Here is a 20,240-nt window from a genome sequence, read left to right as displayed (position 1 = left end):
TACGACCGCAAACATAATTCCATCGACACACTTATATTGTAACATTAATTTGCATTGGAAATCGGCATTAGCACAAACACGTGTACTGTACGGTCAGCCTCCGGGTGACAGATAATTACAGTGTTGCCGACGTATGGCCCCGGCCTGTAACTAAAGAAGGCTCTGGTTGATCAGATGATCAATAAAGCACGCCATTATTGAATTTAAAATTACGGTAGTAATCACCATTAGAAAGTCATTTATGAATAGCAGGAAAATTACAATTAATTCTAAATTTGACTAGAAAAGCAACGAAATCCTGTCAACAAATGCAGCTTCATTTGTGAAGGAAGCATCCATTTTTTTGTCAAAGATCCTTCCATAATTTCAGGAGCTCTTGGTAAATTGACTGCTCTCACGAAGAGCTATAGAATAGAATGATTTCCATAAACTATATGCATCCGCAGTTAAATGATATCGATCTCCATTTCCCATCCAGTGTAAGAACACAATAAATGTAATCTTCATCTTAAGATGTTTGATGACGTATATACGTCCGTTGATGTGACATATTAATGAATTTAAATACTATTATAGTCACAATCATGCCATGGTATGTAATTTTTCTTTCATACCATGGCATGATTGTGACTATAATAGTATTTAAATTCACATAATAAATGTTTTATTTCTTTTTGTTTTGTGCAGCAAATCTCCTATTTTACTCATTATATTTTCAGCTGTTGTTTTGCTAATACGAAATTTTTTCATGATTACAAACTCACTGAAAATGTAATTTAGATTTATCTCTTCTTTAAAAATCTTTGTCCTGCATGGTTCCCCCTATAATCATTACTTTCTCTACTGCTGCTGCTCTGCTGCTAGTATTGAGCATCACTTACATAAAATAAAGTATTTTCCCTAAAATACACAGCAATATGCAATAGCCCCAATTAAAATATAGCCCAACTATTGCAGCAATAAATTGTCAAACTTCCTTGACATACAAAACATAAAGTGTCAGAATTTCATGACAATTCCATATGCTGAATTGTCAACAAATGAATCGACATTTTTCTGTTTCATAAAATGAAATATTTCAGAAAAGTCTTAACAAATTGTAAAATTTTGCCTGGTATGGTAAAACCACAGTAAAACTTTTATGAAACAGGAATCTGACAAATTGTCATGGTTTTTCCTGACAGGGGAAATGTTTTATGAAACAAATTTGATAATTCGTAGAGTCGTCATTTGTTACTTGTCAGAATGACCCTAGTTACAATTGTCGAGTTTTATGAAAATAATAGGCCCCTATCAACCACAGTAAAATTTAGCGGAATTTTGGCAACTTTGTACCGAATTCCGCGTTTCTGAAGTTGGGCACACTGGGTGTTTCAGGATCGAGAAACATGATCGAGTTCGAGTTAACGATTCGAGGCAATTGAACGTGATCGAACAATGGGCAAGTTCGAGGTATAAAATTTGGAGGCAAGTGTGAAATTTGTAAGTTATTTTGTATTTTTGTAGTAGTTTCCTGCAATTTCTGCTGAGATATGTGTAGTCCGGTATCCCATTCTCAGTATCTAATGTGTAAGCATGAAAACATAATAGGTGTCTAATATTTGCTTGCATGTGTGTAAGAAGTGAAACCGCCGACGTACCCTACTTACAAACAAAACATTTGATTCGTACAATCACATCATCAAAACAGTTTTCATAATCATACATACACAAAAATGGGTCCCACGGAAATTATTTTGAAATACTTACGTGATCAAAACCGGCCCTATAGCGCAAATGACATTTTCATGAATTTGCATAAAGAAGTAGGAAAAACATCAGTGCAGAAATGTCTAGATCAGCTTGTAGAACAAGGTGCAGTGATAGAAAAGGTATATGGCAAGCAAAAAGTGTATGTTATAAAGCAGGAAGATACGAATAATGAAAGCGATCTTAAACAAGAATTGAAGAATTTAGATTCTAAACTAGTTGACATTTCTGGAAAACTGGCTACAGCTGAGCAAGAGCTGAAGAATTGTGAACTTCAACTACGTGAATTGCAATCAACACCAACAACTGTCGAAGCAAAAACTCAGCTAACATCTCTTGAAGACAGAGTCCAGAAATTAAAAGATAAGTTAGAAGATCTTTCGAAAAATACAGTGAAAGTATCTGTGGAAGAAAGAGAAAATATACAGAAGAATTGTGAAAATAACTTAAAGTTTTGGCGAAAGAGAAAGCGGCTATGTTTGGATATTGTAGATTCCATTTTGGAAGGCTATCCAAAGGACAAGAAGACTCTGTTAGGAGAAGTAGGAATTGAAACGGATGAAGATGCAGGAGTATCGATGACTCTGTAAAAATATGCTTTGTTGATGTATGTGATTGTTAAAAATTAAGAGAACTATGTCTCTATCAAGTTTACCTTTGTTTTGAAGTTTGTCATTAACTGCAACGGTCTGTATAGGCATATCTGAATTGTAATTTTGGATTTTTTACAGCACGTGGCACTGAAGGCTTTTTTTTTTTTTTTACGAAAAAGATCTAAATTTTAGAGGGAAGATAGTTTGGAATGTAAAGAATTCATAGGCCTATAGGATGTTAGTTGATTTGAAAACGTAGCTATTAGAATACAGGTAACAATTGGAAAGAATTGATCGGTGTAATTAATCTAAAAGTGAAATAAAGAGAGAGGTAGGACACGATATAACGCGAAACGTACATTTCACTTCACTTACTATATACAAGGCATACAAAAAGCCTAAACTAACCTAACCTGCTACAGATTCGTATATACAAGGCATACCAAAAACCTAAACTAACTTAACCTGTCATAGATTCGTATATACAAGGCAAACGAAAAGCCTAAACTAAGCTAACCAAATCTAACCTAACCTGTTACAGATTCTCGCACCAGAAACTTAGAAAAATTCAAGTTGGAAGTTTCAGTGTCGTGTGCTATAGGAAAACCGTAATTTTTGTAACTGTGTACAACTCAGTTTGTAAGTTTACGTAGATTGGTAGTTATTTTCTACTTCTGTAAAGCGAGCCAAGTACAATTTATGATTTAAAAAGTTGATGCAATATGTTTTTACATAAAAGTTGTTGCAGTTGCAGATATTGTAAAGATGTGATATTTGCGTTCAGACTTTATATAGGTAGGCCGTAATAATAAATGTAACGAAAACTATATTAATTATGTTTGTTATCATGTATCATTGAGAGATATTGTGACTCTAGAATTTGTGTGGAAATGCTGAGTCCAGTTCTGTAAATCATCAGTACGATACTGTTTGTTTCACTATGTCTAAACCTGTCATATTAAAGTTGACATGTAACTTACCTATTTTAATTTTATACTTTAGATCATGAACACTGCTTATAATTCACATACAAGGACCTTAATCCATAACCTGTAATAATAATAATAATGTAACGGGAGATTTCTTTATGGGAGAAACTAGTGTTGAAGTAGTTTCGGTGATTTTTTAAGTGAAAGTGGTTGAATTTGTACGGAATTTTTTGTGGAAATGGATTTGAAAAGTTAAGGATTTTACAGGGTAATATTTGAAGAAAAGAAATTTATTCGGAAATGGAGTAAATTAACTGTGAAATGAGAGATGCGTGGTAATGGAAGTGCAAACGTGGTTTCTAATGAAGGAAAACAAAGTACCGAGTAAAGCATACGATACAATGTAATGTGAAGAACGCGAAACTTGTACTAATTCAGTAACCTCTGAAAAATAGTGAAACACTACAAATAATAATGAAATAAACACATAGTTTTCATAATATAACTTCGACTGCCATTACACTAACTAGTACTGAAGTACTGACATCATCACTGAACAAAAATTACCAGGTTTTGAAAATCCTGTATAGGTTCGTATATGCGAGGCATAACAAAAGCCTGAACTAACCTAATCTGTCACAGATTCGTATATGCAAGGCATAACGTGAAATTTTCGTAATGTCACCAAAATTATGTTGTTATGACTGGTAAGACAGTTGAAGGTACATAAACGAAATGTGAAGGGAACTACCCTGGTGTTAGTTTGGTTGGAATATGAGAATCATCCTACATCTTGATTTACAAATAAACACTTTCGTGTTTTCTATGAATATATTTAAAGCACTGGTAACCTAATAAAATAACATTAGTCTAAATAGAAGAATGATAAAATTATGGGGGAAAAAAAAAAAGTACAGATTGGCTATATGCCTGCAAAATTAACAGCTGCGTGAGAGTACAGCACATTTCCTAATTCATCTTCATTAGCATTTTAAGAGGCAAGGTGCAACAGAAGTGAGGCAGAGGAGAGAGAAGTATTGCATGCCAGAAAAGTGCTGTGTAGGATTAGCTTGCCATATTGTATTGGTAACTGTTGCATTCAGTCAAGTGTTCAATGCTAGATGTGCCTGCTATTGCTCTTAGCTTTTCACCGCCAGCCAGTGAAATAACCTGTCAAAATGCTTCTCATGATATTAGAATTACCAGTGGTTCATATTTTATGTAAATGGCCTGTATCGACATACAGAATAAAATCGTCAGATGTTTTAATGGTTTTTCTCTTCCCTCCTGTTTAAAAAATTCTTTTTTCTTCCATTCTTTTTAGATAAGGTGTATGTTGTATCCAGTTTTGTTTGCCATGTCTTTATTCTTTCTAAAATATAATTTTTAAATTCTGTAAAATTCCATAATCTTTTTATGACATGTCAAGTGAATCTAGATCTTTCCCTAAACAATTTCATTTCTACAGTACCGGGATTTTATCTTTTTAAATCTTATTTTCGAAGTGTCCAAATTTCGATACCATACAGCAAAGTCGCAAATGCTGAAGTGTTGTGTAAGCCTAACTTATGTTCTTTTTTTAACCTTCGGAGTAAGTTTGAAAATTTGATTTAATAATTATGCCTAATATTGTTTTGGTAGGCTACGGTAATAAATTATTATTATTTAATAATTTTTATTTGGAAACCTTTTCTCACCTTCATGTGATATTGGCATCCCTTTACTTATTCTAATATCAGTCTTCTCTACTATTTGGTTTGATTTGTTAATGCTGGGCTTGGAATTCTTCCATTTACCTTCTTGCATCTAATAGGATGTAGGCAGATTTGTGCTGTGTAATGCTTAGAGACAGTCAAAATTCGTGACTCGCGAAAGCGCGAAAAACCTAAAAACCAAATAAACATAGTTTAAAACATGGTTCACATAAAAGATATATAATTACACGTTTCGACTCGCGAAAAATCGCAAAAATCCTATGACTCGCGAATTTAGCATATTTTCTGTCGTTATTCGCGAAAAGACACAATTTTTCAGGAATTAATAAGAAAGAAGAGGCATTCTTTTCAGCACTTTTTGCAGCTGAAAGGCTCCAAGGCAGGGCTATTCCCTCTTTCTGTTCTGACTAGGTTGAACTCTTGGCGGGAATCAGTAGACTGGAAGCTTTCAGTGCTGCTTCTACGTACATCCATAGCTTGAATGAAGATGAATGGAAAAATCATTCATGCAAAGGCCAATTTTGTTGTCACTGTCTTCTCTCCTCAAGCCAATGCTCACTGATTTTGAGACAATTTCTAAGCCAATCGCTGGGGAAGTTTATCCTAAGCTGAAAAACTTTAAGAAACAAATAGCAGTGGTTTCGGAGGATACTTTCAGTGATATGCTAAATCAGAACTTAAGTGAGCTGAAAAGCCAACACAAAGAGAGGGCGGTCATTGAAATGAAGAGTGCTGTAAGGCAAATGGAGATCTTGCTCGTAAACTTCTTCAACCGGTACCTGTCAGAACTGTTTTACAAACAGAATTTGTTAAGCATTGATGCAATTGAAAGCAGTTTGAAACCTCTCTTTGATCAGGTGCCAACCTTAAAGATTTTGTGGACGGAGCACTCCAGACTATATGGGTTCCAGTTTCTAAAGTTGACTCTGAACTTTTTTTTCACAGTTCTCGTGTGTGTTAACAAATAGAATAAGAAATCTTACAATGACAAACTTAGAACTGTTGTCTGCATACAACTTTGAATGTTAAATAATGTTAAGTATCTTAGAATTGTTGTCAACTTAAAACTTTAAAGATATAATTATAATTGTTAATTATCTTAAGCAACGTAATAATTTAATAAAACAGGGTGAAAATTTCAGGTTTACCCAAGAAATTTTCGTTTTAACTCAAGAATTTTTATCCTTTTTAAACAAGAATTTTAGCCCCTTTTATTCAAGAATTTTGACTGTCTCTAGTAATGCTTTACACTGTAGTATATGTTCCCTATCCATCAAAGAATCATGGTAACTACAGAGTACACAATTCGGAGAGGTATACCGGTAAATGTTATGTGCAGCCAAGCAGTCTTATCCTGTATGTACTCTGAAAAGTGTAACAGTGCTTCTTCTGAGACAAGATTCTTCTCTTAAATAGAAGATTAAATCTATTGTTTTCACTTTCCTTGTGAACTTCATTATTTATTTATTGTTATATGGCTTTACTGATTAGTAATTTTAAGGAGTGAAATGGTAATTTGTTGTGGAGTTTTTTTCCTTTTTTGCCACTAAATTAGCCTGCTCATTGTCTGTAGACCCCAATGAGAAAAAATCCTCTGTAAGTTAATGTTTGGCTAGACCATTGTTGTCAGACAGAGACTAAATGGAGCGGTGCGCTTCACTATGACTCATTGTATGGTCCGGTGTTTCCAGACATAAAGTTCACTTGCTTCCTGCAGTAGTTAGCATTGCTGCGTCTACAGCAGGAGCGCTGGAAGAATCGAGCTCAAGTTCTAGTTCCTTCTTTGACCCAAGCTGAGAGAACGTATTTTGTGCACAAAAGTGAGGAATAATGTACAGTGTCTAATTTGTAAACAGTTTCTGTCAATGAAAAGATTCAATGTGATGCATCATTATGAGGGAAAGCATCAAAATGATTACAAAATATAGAAGGTGAGGAACGTGCTGATCTGGTAAAATGTATGAAATTGGAAAGTGATGAAGAGGAATCAATGTATTTAGTCATGCAGTTGTAAAATGTAGTTTTGAGTTTTCTCAGTTACTGGTAGTGTACTGTCGACCTTTCAGTGATGGTGAATTTCTCAAAGAGGGCATAACAATAGCAGCAAAAAATTTGTGTCCAAATTAAATGAACAAGTTTGAATCTCCGAGTCTTTCACGTAACACCATAGCAAATCATGCACAAGAAATTGCATGTCAACTTTTGAAACATATACAAAATTTTAAATGTTTCTCTTTAGCTTTTGATGAGAGTAGCATTGTATATTAGAGGAGTGGAGAACAACTTTGTCATAATGGAAGAATCCTTAGATCTGATATTATTAAAAGATACCACAACAGACAGGATATTTTTATCTCCATAGAGAAAACCCTGAATTCAAAAGGACTGTCATGGGAAAATTTGTTATCAGTTACTACAGACGGTGTTCCCATACTAGTTGGGGAATCTAAGGATTTTTTTTTAGCAGATTGAAAACTAAATTTAAGTCCATGGACATCACCATGTTCGCACCAATCTACTGCTTATTCACAGGGAAGAATTGTGCGCAAAAAAACGTAAAATTTGCTAGTGTAATGAAAATCGTTATAAAAACAACCAATTTCATAAGGACCAAATGCTTTGACTCATAGACAAGTCAAAGAATTTCTAGAGTCCTTAGAATTGCATCATACGGATATTCTGTATTACTGCGAAATTCGCTGGTTGAGCCACAGGAGATTGCTCTCAAGGTTTTTCGAACTGCGACAATATATTGTCTCATTCCTGAAAAACAAAAATAAATGTACTCTTACAATAGAAGACCCAAAATGAATAGCAGACCTTGCTTTCCTAGCTGATCTTGTTGAGCACTTGAATAATTTGAATCTAAGTCTTCAAGGTAAAATGCAGTTGATTACATATATGTGGAATTTAACTGTTGCTTTTCGAATGAAAATCTCCGTCTGAATTGATCAATTGAGGGAAGGAAATACCCTGCATTTCTGCAGACTAAGATCTGTCACTACAAAAGAAACTCTTCACTGGAGAATATATCGCAATATTATCTGATCTTCAGGAATTTAGCAGACGAATTGCGAACATAGGCAGCCTTGACATTGTATTAGTTATATTCGAAACTCCACACTCAGTAGATATCAAAACTGTGAGCAACCCTACTGTACAGTTAGAACTCATTGAACTTAAATGTCATAGTGGCCTTTGTGAAATACTGAAGACAAATGCTATTGGTTTGGTGCAATTCAACAAAGACCTTGATAAAACATAATTTCAGCATTTAGTTCAAAAACAAGAATAGAGAAAGGCTTTCTGACATCAATCTGAAAAACAGCCTTCGAATTTGTTTTGCAAATAGCATCTCAGCCAACATAAAAAGATTAGTGGACAATAAAAAATGTCAGGTTTCAAGCAGTAAGCGCACAATTATTGGAAAGTGAATGGACATTGATAGTTGTTTGTGAGAACCAAGAGCTCAATATTTCACACTTGTGCGCATTTCCTATTATTAATTTTATTATTAAAAATAGGATTTAAGAAGTTAATTTCTTTTATTTGTTCCTAACCAAATGTTTACTATTAAAACTTTGAATCCCGGTACTGGTTAAGTATGTATTTTGTGTTCTATTATTATTATTATTATTATTATTATTATTATTATTATTATTATTATTATTATTATTATTGATCATCTGAAAATTTATTTGTTTAACAGTGCAGTTCTGTTTCACTTCGTTTTTTAAGCTTGGCTTTATCCTTCCTTTTGTAAGTTCATACTTCCATTACAAGAAAGATCTAAAAAGAGAAATCAAGCAAAAGTGATGAAAAGGAATCAATGTATTTAGTCATGCAGTTGTCAAATGTAGTTTTGAGTTGTCTCAGCTACTGGTAGCGCACTGTCGACCTTTCAGTGATGGTGAATTTCTCAAAGAAGGCATAACAATAGCAGCAAAAAATTTGTGTCCGAATGAAATGAAAAAGTTTGAATCTGCGAGTCTTTCACGTAATACCATAGCAAATCATGCACAAGAAATTGCATCTGATATAGAATGTCAACTTTTGAAACCTATACAAAATTGTCAATGTTTCTCTTTAGCTTTTGATGAGAGTGGCAACGTAAGTGTTACATCTTGGTATCTTTTAATGATATCAGATCTAAAAATTCTTCCATTATGACAAATACAGCTGCATCTGATGTTCAAGACACACTGTTGAACAGACCCAAGTGGAGAACGTAAACAACAGAGTTCATGCCCCGATTGCAGTCTCCAGCTCCACAACCAGTCTTGGAGCTTACAACTGTGACTCTACTGGGCTAGACTGATAAATTTCTATGACTCATCTGTTTGTAGGGTTTCTGGCTATGACTCCTTGTATAGCTGATGTAGAGGCACTTATAACAACAGCTTTGTTGAAGGTTTTAAAATAGTAGAAGAGCTGTTTAGGACTGAGTTAATAGCTTCCAATTTGCCATCATAATGTGTGGAATTTTGTGACTAGGGATATAGGCCTATATGTACGAACAAATAATCTGCTAATATTTCTGCATCTGCATTATAGTTACTCATCAGGGATCCATCAATGTAATTGTGTACCCACTCTGACTCTGGGTATCGTGTGTGATTGGTTTTCAATGCTGTTTGTTTTTGGATGTTCTGATCAGGTTCTTGTTTTTTTCATATATAATTCTGTATAGTACGGTAGTATATTTTAACTAAGTTGTTAATAGGGCTGGATGGTCCAGGTAGTTTTCAAAGTTATCCAGCTGTAGGTTATGTATTGTTTGTAGATGTTTAACTCTGTGTATGAACCCTTTTGTGTTTCAGGGTTTTGTATATTTTGTGTGTAATCAGGTAATCAGTGTTGGAAATTCTCTTTAATTTTTTGTACAGGATGAGGCTTTTCTTTCTCTGTCAATTTGTAGAGAAGGATCATTTGTAAAGGCTTGTAAGTCTTTGATAGGAATGGATGAAACTGCACCTCTTATAATTCTTAATGCCTTAATCAATTTTGTCAAGGTTTAATTTGGAACATCTAATAATAGTTTTACGTCTGTATTGAATAATAAACTTAAAATGCTCACAATGTGCAAGAATTTAAATTATTCCGACGAGCAAAACTTATTCAGAGATTCAATTCTCTGCTTTCAGTTCATGACATGGTATCAGTCACAATGTTTCTGACACATTTCACAAATGCAGTTACAGTAAACCTCGTTAATATGCTCCTGCTTATAATGCTATATCGTTTATTATCTCTTTCATATGTAACTTAATCCTGCACAATTTTACCCTCTTGTAATGCTTCCAAATTCCAGTTGTGTTTTTTTTTGGAGGGGTCAGAAATAAGTAAAAAAATTCCGTATAAATTGCGAAACTTGTAATGTTTTGAAAGAATGGTGAAAAAATATGTTGCTGTGACTGTACTGAAGGTCACTGCATCACGAATGCAAGAAAGAAATTTCACCTTCTACTTGAAAAAGCCCTATGGTGGGCACTGTCGGAAGTTGCACTTTCCGGTACTTTCCTTTGTATGAAAGGATTTTAACGCTCAAAAGTCTCCCTGTCAATACATTCCTGTAATTTCTGTAAAATTTAGTTATCTTTTGAATTTTGTGAAGTGTGCAGTAAGTTTGCAGTGCAAAATGGTATAACAACCTGTGAAATTAATGTCCCTTTCATAATGGATGATGACTAGGATTGGGCTCCTGTGCAGGCGAAGTTGGGGGAAGTTAACATGGAGGATTTTGTGTCAGTTGACAATGGTCTAGTGACCTCAGAAATCCGCGGTGTTGACAACATGATTTCAGATCATGCTGTCACTATCGTTGAAGATGAAGACAGTGTTGAGGAAGTTGAATCTGCAGAGGAAAGTGTACCCATACCAAACGAAGTCCTTAGAGCAGTAAATGTGCTCCGAAAATATATTAATGTTGCTCCTACTGGTTTATCAAGTGAAGTTATCTGTAGGTTCCTTGAACTGCGTAGAAAATGTTATCATTCATAATAATAGTTTACAAACACACAGCAAACTTCAGTCAAAGATATTTTTGATCTGAAATGAGCTCTTATTTGCATTTTGCACTGTAACTAATGCACGATAAAAATATGTTTCGTATGAAGTGGTGTCTAAATTTTATTATTTTCCTCATTTTATAAATCACTTCCCTCTATAGCACTGCCACTGCTTGAAGGCCACAGTCCCTTGACGAGTGCATTAACATACCGAACTGTTATATGAAAACTTTTATTTGCTCGCATTTTCTTATGGTAGCACTGAACAGCAAAGTGCGTCACAACATGTCGTAGATTTTAATTCACTTTCACTTGCTTACATTTTGGTGATAACATAGCATCTTTTGTACAGAATTAGCTCCATATTTCTCTTCTCTTTCTATGCCTTAAATTCAGGAGCTTAGTTCAATTGTTGGTAGAAGGCAGATGTCTTCGAACAGGAAAGTTTCCCTTGTTAATTTGTAAATCAATCTTAATGGAATATACTTTGATAGATCAAGGACTGCTTTCAGGAACTGGGCTTTTACCTTGTCCATGGTAGAAAAATTGTTTGTTTACAGTTTATGCCAGATAATGTCAGTGCTATACAGAGTGATTCAGACCACCTGTAATAGTAATTTATTTCGGAAAGTAGTGCATTGAATTTTTCGAGGCAAAAATATTTGTAACTAAAGCACATGTGAATTTCACTTGAGCTTGATTTCTTCAATCAGCCCTAACAAAAAGTAGGGTCAGTGGAGTATCACTTTAAAATTTAAAATGGGACTCTGCAGTGGAAGTTACCATTTGATAAAGCTTTAAAAAAACGTTTTTATTAATTCCTACTCTTCCAAGGAAAAAACGTATGGAGATATAATGCCATTAATATTGAGCAGTGTTACAAGAAGAAAATGTAAACAAGACAAGTATATTTAATGTTGGTATAGTACATACGTACAGTTACCTGGCTGAGCAGAGTGTAGACCTGGTGGTCGGTAGCAACATCGAGGGGTGAATACAAGTAAACTACTCCTTTCCCTTTGCTTGCTCAGCTGGTTTACATGTACACTGTGCTTAGCCAGGTAATAAGCTCAGGTACCCATGAACTTCATAGTCACTGTCGTGACATTTTCTTCTAGGATTGCTATCATGCCTACTACTACTTCCTCCATGATCTTCTGGAGTTCAGTCTTTGCCTGGGATAGGCTGTTTGCTTTCTATTACAGGAGCTTGAATTTTTGCCCTGATAAGATCAGTTACATACTGGACTAGTGATAAAATGTGATTTGAAGACCTGTGATTTTGTTGCTAGTTTTGACTGTGACTATAGTTCCAAAATCACAGCTCTGACAAATTGCCATCTCCAAACGATATGGGACTCATAGCGATGGCGATTGATGTATGCATACTGTATGTGAGCTTCTGAATCCAGACAGCTGCAAGTCAGAAGAATGAAAAGGATAACATAACTGGGATTTAGTCCAGACAGCTGCAAACCAGAAGAATGAAAAGGACAACATAACTGGAATCTAATTGAAGAGTACAGGAGAAAAACAAAGTCACAGTAGTTTTCTTAAGGGTGATGTTATCTTCAGCATATTATTGCAAAATATTTATTGCTGTTCCTAATGAAAAAAGGAAAGGATGACTGTCTCCGTGGTGATAATTCGCCTTTATCAGTTTTGATTAACAAAAAAAAAAAAAAAAAAAAACACTAAGGTTTGCAGTAATATCACAGTCTAGTAGTCGCGAATTTCAATACGTTGGGAATATGCATCCATAGATAGTTGCTAACCACTAGGATCGCTACTACCACCTCATTACAATGTGAAATAGTACCCTCATAAACACAAGCTTCATGAGTGATACCCAAGATCATATATGTAACAGATAACTCCTCGCTACGTTAAAATGGGCAGCACTTTGAAAAGAACAACCGCCAGGATCGCCACCCGTCCGCCGTAAACGAACACGAGATGGCAGCACAGTCGCTGATGCAATTCAAATGGGTCTTATGACGTGACTCCTTATGTAACAACTAGATGGCAGCGTAGTAAACCTGACAAAAGTAGTTAACCTCAAAGCCTATAACTCCGACCCTAGATCATATATACTAACAGATAGCTCTTTTATATAGGCCTTTAAGGTTTGCAGTCGAGGCCGGCTTGATGTAGTTCAATAATCGTCAACAGATGGCACAATGACCAACACCATCACGAGACACGAACTCTGAACCGGTCTGGTCGGTCTAAATCGATTATTTCTTGCTTACGAGATATTCTCGTAAGCAACGGTATGTACTGTCGACAATTGATGACCATGGATAAATATTATTGGCCTATATGACCTAGGCAAGTTCGGAACGAGGGAGTTCTAATTATAGTTGTCACGTGGGCGAAGCGGAGAGATAAGATAAAGTACGCCTTTGTATTGAATAGAATACAATGCAGAGTCTCGCGCAAAGCCAATCTACCTAGAATTTTTAGACCATGTTATAAAGTTATCGGTGGGCTAAATTATGATTCGTTATCTCTTCTGTCTTTATATATTTGTCGTGAATATTATTTATATTATCAACTGAGTGTATAACATAATTTATCCGTTAATTGATATTTCACTAATGATAAATCCAAAGAACAATGGGAAATAAGGGACTAAACACTGAAAAATAAATAAAATAAGAGAATTTGACGTTCATAATTATAATGTTGTCGGAGTTTTGTTATACTTTACTTTGAATTATTTTAATTTGCACCACAAAAACTTATGAAAATTAATGTTAACATTACCTATTTAGTTATGATAGCAGTATATTGGAAAATTTGTGCATATAGCCTGATTACAATATATAAGTAATCCTATCCTAACCTAACCAATGGTAGTCTTGTTTATTTCAGACATGTTCGTATAATTATACAAAAACAAGAATTATCTAGTTTGCAGCCTGTGATATTGTCTCGTTTACAGTATTATATAATATACATATTACGATATTTACTAGGTACTTTAACAATATATAGTTAATAATATTATAAAATATACAGGCCTAATCCATTACCAAGAAATAGCCCTTCCCTCATATGTTCAATACTGTTTACCTCAAAAGGCCTTCAAACCTTAAAAATTATTAGAAACTGGATTAAAATAGTCATGTTGATGTAGGCCTACAACATTACATTTTTTGTCACTACTCCTGATCCCATTCTAACAGTTTCAGGTTTTGTAATTTGTAACAATACTAACAATACTGATGAGTCATTCCATAGTCACACACGTAACATTTTCGAAGTAACTATGATCTTCACAGGATACTTAATCAAATACTTAGGAGTTCATGAAAGACAAATCATTGTTTTTTAACCTAAGCATTCCAAAATATAAACAGAAAATCATAATGAAAAGGAATAATTAATAATGTAAAAAATATTAAATATTATATGGTGTGACACATGAACATTTTCTTGCCACTTAATTTATTACCAAAATGGAAAATGTTCATATTATTGTGCCAAATGTCATAAATGCATTTAATTGTTTTTGAAACAATTAAGACGTTTGTGAAGTACATGTAACTGCTAAATCGCATACTTTAATAAAAATAACAGTGCCATTAACAAATATAATATTACAAATTATATTGTGACACACGAACATTTCTGTCAAGTTGATTACTAATCTTTTCAAATGCATATAGAGATTTACCGTATACACTGTGTCTACAGTTCTTATTATACAAAGCAACAGTTGATTACACTAAAGTATCCACACCTGTGGAGTAACGGTCAGCGCGTCTGACTGCAAAACCAGGTGGCCCGGGTTCGAATCCCGGTCGGGGCAAGTTACCTGGTTGAGGTTTTTTCCGGGGTTTTCCCTCAACCCAATACGAGCAAATGCTAGTTAACTTTCGGTGCTGGACCCCTGACTCATTTCACCGGCATTATCACCTTCATATCATTCAGACGCTAAATAATTTAGATGTTGATACAGCGTCGTAAAATAACCCAATAAAAAAAATTACACTAACGTACACTTTCAGATTTAAAATATCCACGGTTGTTTACAACTATATGTGGTGATATCTCCTGTGTAATGTCACGTAACAAATACTTCAATATAAGCTATCCACTTTTTCTGCCATTTGTAGTACTTCCCTTTTTTTAACAACACAGACGCTTTAAATTCTTCGCCACTACAAGCTTTTGTAACTTCCTCTGCTTATCTGACGTCTTTTTTTAAATTGATTATTTAACGATGTTGTATCAACTACTAGGTTATTTAGCCTCGATGGAATTGATGATAGTGAAATGATATTTGGCGAGATGAGGTTGAGGATTCGCCATAGATTACATGACATTCGCCTTACAATTGGGGAAAACCTCGGAAAAACCTCAACCAGGTAACTTGCCCCAATCAGGATTTGAACCCGGGCCCACTCATTTCACGGTCAGATGTGCCTACCATTACTCCACAGCAGTGGACCGAACATGGGTTATGTACATTAATTCTTTTGACTTTCGGTTAGCTTTCTTAAGAATACGCATAAAGAAATGTAGTGTTTTCCAGGCTATCCTTGTAATATTAGTGACTTATTTCAACCAGTTTGTTACTAAAATATATACAGTACCTAAGTGTTTACTTGTGACACTGGTGATCCATTTAATTGGTATATGAGACGAATTTAATTTTGTGTTTTACAGAAGGATACATATTGATTTACTTTTGCTCACATTGATTTTAATTTTATTTGTTGTAGTCCAGTTTTCAATAACGTCAAGCTAGTTTTGCAAGGCGGTGATATAAGATTTATCACTAATTTTTTCTGTATAGTATACAGTCATCCACGAATAACCTTGCCTGAGAAGTGACATTTCTAGTCAAATCCTACAATAATTTTCAGTAAATATTTTGCACCGAGAAGCTATTATACATTTAATTTTACTTCTGAGACCAGTGAAATATATGCCAATTTTATTAGAAAGGTGCATGTATAATTATCCAATAGCATGATATTATCTGCAACAAAAACTAAAGGGCATGAAAGAAGAGAAGAAAACATTAATGCTGTGGTTCTTAGAGTTCCATTAGAGTTACACGTTCATTGTCCACTGAAAGTTGTATTTCTCTATTGAAGTGTAAAAGAGAAACTCTCATAAATTATGTCAGAAACAAAGAAAGGCACCACCCAAATATGTGGGATAATTAATTTAATAATGTTATTACCGGGACTTGAAAAAAGCAATCATATGTAATGGGTGGGGAAAAAAATACTTTTTAATCGTGCTTCTATAGTTCGACAATGCTGACTATTCAGAGTTTTGCCTGACAGGTGAGCTACCATAAATTCCTTGAAGTCCTAGTTATTACTGAAGCCAAATGTGTGTCTCTTGTCAAGAGTCCATTTTATTTATACTTGTTAAGACATCATTCATAGACTAGTTACCGCTTTCAGTTTTGATACTACATACACTGAAATTAATCTATTATTATTCGTCCTATTTATACATTTATATTGAATGATTCGGTCTACCTTCATAACACATCTCATCAACAATACTCGATAAGAGTTGAATTAGCTTCCATGCTGCGTTGTATTTATTTTGTCATGTTCCTATAGCAGGAATATTAAATAGGAATTCCTTAAAACAGATTTATATTCACTCCTATGCCTTTATATAGAATACCAGTACATATACTGTATTTCTTAAGATTTGGTTACTTTATAAACAGTCTGTTAGTGCAAGAATTCTTTTTTTCATATTTAATAATTCTGGCATGTGTCAATAAATATGCTTGAGACCTCTGTCTCTCTGAATTACTCTTTACTAACTGGAAACATATTCCAAATTTATATTTTAAAAAAGTATTAAAATATCCTCACAATTTAGAGCATAACAATTCCCGAAATAATCATCCTACATTAAATTATTAAGATAAAAATGATTCAATCTATCGCTTGTAACAATACCTTTATGGTCCTAATAAATTAAGAAATAATTTACATCCAACAGATTTATTTTAAAATGGCCTGCAGTTATTATTTTGAATTTTATTGTACCTTAATAAATTGAGTTAAGGTACAATAAAATTTCATCAAGTTTCAAACAAAGTAATTCCATCTTTCCAACAGGGGGACAATAAATACTTAAAGTAATGCTAAACTCGAAAACTTATTGATGCAACTTAATTTCATATTCTATACCACTAACACCAAAAAAAAGTGTCCTATTGTTCATACTGATTCAAGATGAATAGTTTCTTAGTGTTTGTCCATTCCACTTTTTTTATTGTCCTTCCCATTTCTATTTCTCTCATTTTTAGTAGGTACTTCACATGTAGTATATGTTTTATTTTAATACATATAATGACCATGAAGATATTTGGATATGTCTTACAAAATTCTTGCTGAAGACCATTGTGGTAATATTCTGCCGCATCTGTAGTTTGTACATTTCGAAATTTTCGTGCTTCAGCCCAGAATTCAGCGGGGGGAGGGGAGGTTGATGTGCCAATGTAGTTTTCCAGAATATAATAATATTCAAAACATTCTCTAATAGGAGGGGCCTCTGATATTAGCTCTGCAAAAAATCTGATATCGGTACTTCTGTTGCTGGTAAATAAGAAAGAACGAAATATAAAAATTTTTAACCACTTTCGAATTTCAGGTGCTTTGTGTCTCAGCTGCTGGTTTGATATACTGTTTGTTTCCTTTAATTTTCCAGAGCAAAAACTGTCCTAAGCGAAATTTACACTCTGTAATTTTAACACTGGGAACATTTATTTTGGCAGCATTGTGTGATGCTATTTCATAATATAACAAGAGCTTTGAAATGATTAACTGCTAACTACTTACCTGGGTGAAGCGGTTCCTGTGATTTCTGAAGTGAAAACCGTTCAATTTATAAGGAATTTTTTTGTGGAGATGCATTTGATTGTATATGCAAGGTGTAAAAGTGCCTAAACTAACTGACCCCAGTGCTGTCATGGAGGCCACACGAGGCCATATATCGTATGGAACCTACAATTTTTTTTAATTAATCGTATGGGAAAATGAAAATTTTGTCTGTAAGGAGCCATACGGCATATGGGTGCCTAAGTTTTGTACGTGGAGATCTATACAGATCTTAGATCATCTCTTCCTCTTCCTACTGTACCTACCGCCTATTTTGTTTGATGTTCATAAACAAAAATTATCCACCTCTTCAGCACTGGAATCCAGAATTATATAAAATAATGGTTGAAAAACAAGAAGTGCTGCAAATATACACTCCAAGATTCATCGAGACAAGTGTGCATCTATGGTGGTGCTACATGGTGTATTCTTTAAATCAAACTTGTACAATTAAATTGTAAAGCAAAACAATTTCTTTACTTCTTCTTTAATATTAAAAAAAATAATTAAATGACAATTGGAGAAATAGAGAGAGGAGAGTAAAATATATTTCAAGGGAGAAAACAAGGGGTGGGGTGTATGGCCAAGAAAAAAATTACCATGACAGCACTGACCAAACCTAACCTGTTACAGACTCATGTATGTAAGGTGAATAAGCTGAGTATGAAGGAAACTACCTCAGCGCTAATTTAACTCTTATAGATGAACTATATAAAGAACTTCAAGTGTCAATATTGTCTCAAAGGTTTCTGTGTAACAAACTTCATTTAGAAATGCCCATCTGCGATTATGTTAACTGTAGAAGAAGGAAGAAATATTGTTGTCATATGAAGTTACTCAAATTTCCAATTAAGGACAAGGAAAGGCTACAAAAGTTATTTTTGATTTCACCCTTATAAATTGAACGATTTTCACTTCAGAAATCACCGTAACTACCTCAGCACTAGTTTATGTAATTTAAGGACCAGTATAAATGAAATTTGATTAAAGTGAGAAAGAAATTCGTAAGGGAGGCGGTCAGGAGGGATTGAGGTTGTCTACTAATTCGTTGCAAACAACTATTATAGGCTATTTCATATGACTAACGATGATTTGTAGAGAGCAAAATACCTACAGTAGGGTAAAGAATCTAAATCAGTACGTTTGAGAACGGATATAAAAGTGTCAGGAAAATAACAGAATTACCGTATATTGCAATTAACTCTGCATTGGCAGAGAAACCGCACAGGGTATCGTAAATCTGCTGAAAATTAGAAAATTGTGTAAAAAAATGCATTCAGAGCGAATTTTCCAGCCTGATAATATCTCGCCCACGTTATGGACATAATTCAATACCGTAAGACTGATATAAAACGAATACTAGAACAATTTGTTAACCAAAGACGATGTTCAGTAGTTATTTAACAACATACAGAGCAAATAAAAACACAAACGCATATTCTAGCAATAGTTCAGATGAAAAGAAAATGATTAGTACGACCGCTTATTCGTAAAAAGAACACTGCCAGCTGTGTAGCCTACATGAAGCAATATATCAGGTCTACGTTATGAACACGTTGAATTTAATGTGGACGAGAAACGTACAGTTATTATTTATCTGCTTCCATATCGCATCATATAATACACCTGTAAAATGAAAACATATAGGCCTAGAAAAAAGGAAACAAGTTTGGGTGGAGGGAGTTGTAATTCTTCCCCTTTCGGATAAATTTCAGAAGAGGGATACCTGCTTTTCCTTCATATTCAAAAATTGTAATCTTGTTCACACAAAATAAATTAGTGCCTTTTCGTGAGCATCATGATGTGCATTCAACAAACGCAGACAAATCTGATCTTTTTAGTATTTTGTGATAATTGTTGCTAGGGAGGTATTGTATACTGAAAATTAAAAACAATTAGATTTCGTACATCAAATGATGACAGATTATATATTGAACGCAAACAACATTATATCAGCCATGTACCAAAATGTCATCTATGTGTGTTGATGAATTTGGGTAAAACAAGCTTCTGTATACTACAATTTAGCGACACATCAAAGTCTTATTGTAACATAACCTCACATTACAATGAGAAAGAAATTTGGAGGTGGCATGACGTAAAAAAGTCATCCCACAGTCGTATTACTCTATGTACTGTTCAGGTACTCTGCCATCTAGTGTTTGTTATTGCAAGCTCATTTCTCGACACTAGCGACGCATAGCGTCCGTTATTTTCCAGTTGCGTCTAAATTTAATATAAGCTTGGCCAATCTGTTTTATATATGATCTAGGCTCCGACATATGTGTTACATATATGATCTAGGGTGATACTAGACGGTCATTAAACCAAGTTTGATACGTTAATTTAAATTGTTTTAGGCTGGCGAAAGATTGGCA

At 34.3% G+C, this 20,240-nt stretch overlaps 1 protein-coding gene across 1 annotated transcript; it reads left to right on the top strand.

Annotated features, from left to right (window-relative positions):
* The first annotated feature begins 1,402 nt into the window (after positions 1-1,402).
* On the top strand, positions 1,403-11,140 carry LOC138706085 (homologous-pairing protein 2 homolog). Its single transcript, XM_069835024.1, has one exon. It carries the CDS (start codon positions 1,716-1,718, stop codon positions 2,337-2,339), a length of 624 nt encoding a protein of 207 aa, XP_069691125.1. The 5' UTR covers positions 1,403-1,715; the 3' UTR covers positions 2,340-11,140.
* The last annotated feature ends 9,100 nt before the right edge of the window (positions 11,141-20,240 follow it).

The sequence above is a fragment of the Periplaneta americana genome, chromosome 9 (assembly GCF_040183065.1).
Source record: "Periplaneta americana isolate PAMFEO1 chromosome 9, P.americana_PAMFEO1_priV1, whole genome shotgun sequence".
In the NCBI taxonomy this organism is placed as follows: Eukaryota; Metazoa; Arthropoda; class Insecta; order Blattodea; family Blattidae; genus Periplaneta; species Periplaneta americana.
Note: the sequence above shows the minus strand (reverse complement) of the source record. Positions and strands in the feature narration are given on the sequence as shown.

Coding starts and splice junctions, on each gene's coding strand:
- LOC138706085 (XM_069835024.1), top strand. CDS start 1,716: ATGGGTCCCACGGAAATTATTTTGAAATACTTACGTGATCAAAACCGG.